Source organism: Chaetomium globosum, genomic scaffold, assembly GCF_000143365.1.
Source record: "Chaetomium globosum CBS 148.51 scaffold_4 genomic scaffold, whole genome shotgun sequence".
Lineage (NCBI taxonomy): Eukaryota > Fungi > Ascomycota > Sordariomycetes > Sordariales > Chaetomiaceae > Chaetomium > Chaetomium globosum.
Window position 1 is genome coordinate 3,461,486 of NT_165979.1, and position 5,972 is coordinate 3,467,457.

A 5,972-nucleotide genomic window follows, 5' to 3' on the forward strand; every position below is an offset into this window, starting at 1 on the left:
GGTTGACGGCCCCACATTCCTGGTTTCGAGCAGGGAAATTACATTGTCTCCTTATTGGCCGGAAGTGAGTCATGTCCGGTTGCTTAGTGGGGGTGGTTGCACGGGACGAAGGAGGTGATGGGGTGGGGTTGGGGATGATGATGATGATTGTGACGAAGGGGGGCGGGTGATGGGGGGTGAGGGGGAAAGGTGGATGGGAGGGGGATGTGGATGGTGAAGGGGAGGAGGAAGATGAGGAGGCAAAGGCTGAGAGGTTGGCCCGGCTCAAGGCGTACTACGAGTATCTCATCCAGCAGTACCCGTACAGCAAGCAGCATGCCGGCAGCGTTAACAGCGTGCTGGACTTCCAAGTCGCACTCTTCAGTGCCGAGATGGAAGCGGCGCATGCTGCGCACAAGAGGGGGCTGGAGAAAGTGCAGCAGGCTGGCAGCTGGGAGGAAGAGGACGGCGATATGGACGTCGACGAGCCGATAGACTACGGGCTCGATGGGCTGGAAGAAGGGAAACCGGGCGGTGAGCAGTCTGAAACCGACCACCACCTTCGAGGATTCAGCCGCCAGGAGTTGAGACTACGCGAGAAGGAAAACGACCTCCGGCTCGAGGCCCTGCGGCGCATGACTGACGTCTCGCAGCGCATGGACACGGTAATGGAGACGATACCTTTCTCGCGAGACCACGAGCTGCTCAGGCTGAGAGCCATGGTGGCCTTGTATACTGGGGACCTGCACATGCGCCCTGCCCCGCGGTCGCCTGCTGAGGATAGACAGGACAAGAGAGCGCGGGCTGGCCAGCGTGACAAAGCGAAACTCCTGTTGCGCCAGATCAAGGCGACTGGAGGAGGGCTAAGAGACCACGACGAGCGGCTTCTCGAGACTCTGGACTCAGATGACGAGGACGACTTAGATGACGAGGACGACTCAGATGACGAGGACGACTCAGAGGCCGAGGACCGGTCGGGTATGCCCATGTTTTCCTTCGATGCACGTTTTGATTAAACCATGTAGGATGTGTGCACAAAGCACCTCTCTGAAATAATAGACAATACAACCAAAAACTATTCTCAAAACCGCGCAGGCCACAAACTAACACACACATACACTCACGGCCATCGCCGTAGCCACCCCCTTCTCTTTCGCCCAGCGCTGATAAATCAGCGCCCTATTCCCATTCCCCACCACCACGCACCACTCCCCCTCCGGGCTCCAGCCCACCTGCCTGCCCACAAACCCGCCGTCGATCTGCAGCGTCCGATGGGCCTTGATATAGCCGACGGGATTCGACAAATCATACATCTCGGCCCAAGCCTGCAGCGTCTCCTTGCTGTAGCCCAGCCCCGTGGCAACGCCCTCCGGGTCCGGGCTCGCCGAGACCATCGATTCCTTGTCCGCTGCGCTGGCGCCACCGCTCATCACGAAAGACCGCAGACTAGGTGTGCCCCCTTCACCCCCCGCGGCCGCGTGAGCCGCGGCGTTGGCGGCAGCCGTCTTCTTCCCGCGTTTGACCATCAGCCACGCGGGTTTCTGGACGGCGGGGGCCTTCTGCGCTCTCCGGGGACTGGCAACAGCGGCTTGCTCGGCCTTTTGGGCGTCGCGTAGGTCGGCCATGTAGCGGGCGTATGAGCCAAAGCGAGCAAAATCCCAGAAGAACGTGCGGGAGCGGTCGTTGGCGAAGGCCAGAATGGGGTGGCGGCCGGGGGGCGTGGAAGATGCGGAAGCGCATGAAGAACTGGACGCCGCAGTCCGGCGTGTGGAACTGGGCGAGGCGCGTAAACATAGCGCGGCGGTCTTGCGAGAGTGTCGGCGTGAAGTAGGACCGCGTCTGCTTAGCTACGTCGGTCGGTGTCGGCGCGTCCAGTGGGCCCGGGATGGGGTCCGTTGAGGAGAAGCCCTCGATCTGCCAGAGCACGATCGAGTCCTCGTGGCAGGCCCGTGAGAGGATTAAGTCGCCGTGGAAGGCGACGCTGTTGTGGGAGGTTTAGAATCAGGAAGGGTGAAATCGGAGGGCCGTTGGAGGGAGTGGTGGAGTAACAAGCTTACCAGTCGACGAGGTTGTGGTGGATTTCGGAAGAGGAAAAATGCGGGTATTGGAACACAAAAGGGACGTCCAGGTGCTCGGCCGGGAATTCCGGAAGCGCCCACTGCCGGCGGTCAGTTCGAGGCTTGATGGAGGGTGGTCCGGTATATGGTCTTACCAGATTGATGACTTGGTCATGTCCGGTCGACAGGAGATAGCGTCCGTTATCATGGAAAGCCTGGGAACGGTTAAACGCCAGTACAGAGTGCTCTTCCCCGGGACACGTACCACGATGAGCAGGTCGTATGAGTGACTCTCACCGCCAAGGATGCAGACGCAGGGCTGTTTCTCCTGGGATGCTGCGAGACTCCATATCCTGATGGTTGTGTCATCGGATGCCGAGGCGACAATGAGCGGGTCAGCTGGCGAGGTTGCGAGATCGTTGATGCCTTATGTCGGTAAGGCTGAGTCCCCAATCTTCAGGTTTGAGAGGTCTCATCGACTTACGCCTCCGTGACCGACTAGGGTCTGCCCATGGTTAGCTGCCTCTGTTTGGGTGTTGGGCCTTTGGACCGCGGACTCACCTTGACTAATTTCCCCTGCTTCACATTGTAGATTTTGATGTTGGAGTTGGTGCCGGCAATACAGAGCAACGGTTCCTCAGTCACGGGATCACTTGACCAGCAGCTCGCGCAATTTGCGTCATCCTAATCCAATGAGACAATATGATCATCATGTGCGCGGCAAAGGAGGTTAGAACTCACACCGTCGTCCCTGATAAGTTGTATGATCTCGCAAGGTTGGGTGTCCTTATCTGTTTGTGCCAAGCGGCACACAACGGCCTTTCCAACACCTGATTAATTCTGTACCGAGGTTCCCCTAGAATTGTGCCATCTTACATGTTTCTTGCTAGTCACAGCAAAAACAGGAGGGGCGCCGGGCGGGTTGTATGGGTAGAACTTGACATCAAAGAACTCGGCCAGGTCTGGGTTAGGTCAGCTACGGCGCGGCTGCCAGTGGCAAACAGCCCAGCGAACACATACCTTGACTTGCTGCTTGGTCATTTGCGGAGAGGTATTTATAGTCGTCCTGCCAACACCGTCAGCATTGTGAAGTCTGGCAGAGAGGGAGCAGGTGCAGGGTTCAGAGGTGGTAGATACCTGGAAGAGGAAGGATGCTCGCAGCCTGGGGAGTTCCCATTCGGCTGACTCAGGTGAAGGCATCCCCGACAGATGACAATTTGACAGTTTTCACTCCCAGTGAAATGCAGAAGGGCGTTTCGGCCCGGGTCTGTTGGTGTGGGGCCGGAGGGAGTCTTCGGTGGAGGGTGCGTCTTGGGGTGGTGTGCTTGATCATGGGTTGGGTGACCAGCCAACGCGCGCCGGAAACTGTGTAAAAAAAGGGGTTGGTTAGGATAATCTATTAGTTTGCAGTTCGGATAAAATCTAAGTTAAGCTCGTAGTTGTGATGTTTCAGTTTGATGAGTTTGACTCCCTCTGGGTTTGTTGGAGAGTTCGTTCCTTCTGCCATAGTTAATAATTAAAGTGGGCCACCAAGCTCAATTAAAGATGCGCGTCACGCGACGCGACTTGGACTCGACTTTGGACAAGGACCCAGTCAACTTCATCCGATAGTTTTCTTTTTCACGTCCATTCACCGCTTCTTTAGAACACGGAATGATCCAAAGTCTCGAAATACACGGGAGAGGGAGAAAAAGAGAGGCGAGGGGAACACCGCCGCTGAGTTTAGTGGACTAATGCTCCGACTACCTACACGAGGGTTGATCTTGCGTAACTAGTAGCTGTGCATTAAGAATTCAAATGGGGTGATGCTAGAGAATAACCATATATATTCATTCCACAAATGTTCAATGGCATTTCGTGTAGTCACTGAGGCCGAGCATTGCAATCGCAAACTGTGTCCGGATGTGAAATACCGTAGAGGTGAGACGCCTCGTGAGGTTGTCTATGGTAAGGGTAGTGTAACTGTAACATATACAATGTTGACTAGTTAGCAGGATGCTTTGAATGACATAATGAAGGACCTAGTTCCCTATTAATTATCTATTGGTTTCGTCAGAACCTCAGGGCCAGTCGAGATTATGATCCTTGCTATTGCTGTGACTGCCATAAGTGTCTTGAATGTTGACTACCTAAGCTGCCGGGCATGAGTACTGCGACACTGGTCGTTTAAAGGTAGTGCTTTCTTGAACGGCTCTATTTGTTCTTATTGAAGTATTCAGTCAATCCTTTCTTCACACTGGCTCCGGTTAGTGTTGCTAGTTTGGTGCGGGTAACCGCAGAGGTCTCTTGACCCCTCGTCTGGTTAGACATGTGCTTCCTCACAACTTTTGATTTCGTACACGTTGACCGCTTGATATTGGTAACTTTACTACCTTATGGCAACTGTGGCCTAGTTCAAGCACAACAAGCGCATCGTAGCCAACGAGTTGTTGAGTCTGAACTCTTCAAGCCCTTTCCGTCGTGCAGGCTGACCGTTTCGCAAGGCCTTATGTCGAGCTTTGAGCTCGTTAGTTATCCCGGTTCAGATTTGTGTTGTTGTAGGATGCTGCAACACCTGGCAGAGAGTGGATAAAGAGGCCGCGGCCGGCATCAATCCCATCTCGACTCTTGACTTTCCCGAATGCTCAAGAGCAAGGAAGTCTTGCAAATGTAGACGCAACCCCAGATCCTCAAATCCGAGAATTTCGGAGTTGCGGCCTCGCGTGCAGTTTCGCGTCGCTGGCATTCCCCTGAGAGGTTCTCGGGTGCTTTGGTTTTCTGGCTTGGCTGAACGTCACATGCGGCGATGACGAGGGAGGATTTCGCCTCGGCGAAGGGATAGTCGAGATTTGCCCGTGGTGCCCCGACCGGGAAGTCGTGATTCCATGATGCTAATGATTTCCCATCATTCCAGCCGTGTCCGAACCCCTGGGGAGGGAGGAGCACCGGCGAATCGGGATGGAAGCGTGCATCAAGTGCATGGAAGGGAACTGACGGAAAGCAAGAGTGCAAATCTCGACGTGTTGACTAATCCGCAAATCCTTCCAATGGTGGCACCGAAAAGCTGCTCAGGCGGAGACAGTCGCAATCTCAGAATCTCTGGAAAATCTTCGGGGGCTCCACATGCCATCCGCCAAGAAGGACCCGTAACCCCACGCCAAGGAGCTTTCGAGAATTTGAGTTGTTGTTTTCTGAGACAGCGAGAGAACAGAGGGCGGAGGAGCATCGAACAAAAAACATCATGGGATCCATAAAACGCCGTTTTTACTTTTTTTTTTATCCCATCTCCCACGAGGAAATCTCGCCGCGACTAGTAAGGGTCTCCGCATCTCAGGCAGATGCTAGTTGAAGCCACAAACCGGCTGGGCCGAGTGGCGTCCGCGGTTCATCCGTTCCCGTCGCTTGGGTTGCGACAGTGGGGCAGTGATCCTCGCTGGGGGGTTGCAGCCATCCCGGCCCTGACGATCATGCAGACGGGCGCGGAATTGGGAATTTCGATGGTGACGACCGACGAGGGGCCTTTGGGATCGGGCAGCGAAAAGCTCACAGGGCACGTGCGGGGGGATGGATGTGTATGTACATCAAACACTGTGTGCGATTCCCAAGTGTGAGGATGAGCACAAGGGAACCCCATCGGTTTTCTGTTCGTCCAAACTGCCAGACTATCAGAGGGCCAGTCTTGCCAGGCTCTGTCTCACAAGAGGGCAAAGATCGGTTGCTAAGGCCGCGCAACCACTGAACATGGTAGCTACCCACGTACTGTCTCTGCAAGGAATAGGCCAGTGAAGGACATGTGATATTTATTGATTTGGTTGGTGCTGTTTCAGATTGCAAGTATGTGCGTCCATCTCTTAGTCCATGAGATTGGGGCGAGCCTCTCTGGCAGCCCTTTGCTTTTCATGCATTGCGACGTCCTGGCTATGAGCCGACAGGACAAGTTGTCGCTTGGGTCCCGCC

At 55.0% G+C, this 5,972-nt stretch overlaps 1 protein-coding gene across 1 annotated transcript in view; it reads right to left on the reverse strand.

Moving 5' to 3' along the window:
- CHGG_04841 (uncharacterized protein) overlaps positions 1-2,211 on the reverse strand; it is a gene marked incomplete at both ends in the record, with an annotated part of 2,774 nt that extends 563 nt beyond the window's left edge. Inside the window, 4 exons of the mRNA XM_001224054.1 lie at positions 276-539; positions 1,098-1,554; positions 1,727-1,960; positions 2,192-2,211. Coding sequence (XP_001224055.1) covers positions 276-539; positions 1,098-1,554; positions 1,727-1,960; positions 2,192-2,211 — 975 coding nt within the window. The remainder of the gene's footprint in view (positions 1-275; positions 540-1,097; positions 1,555-1,726; positions 1,961-2,191) is intronic.
- Positions 2,212-5,972: the final 3,761 nt, after the last annotated feature.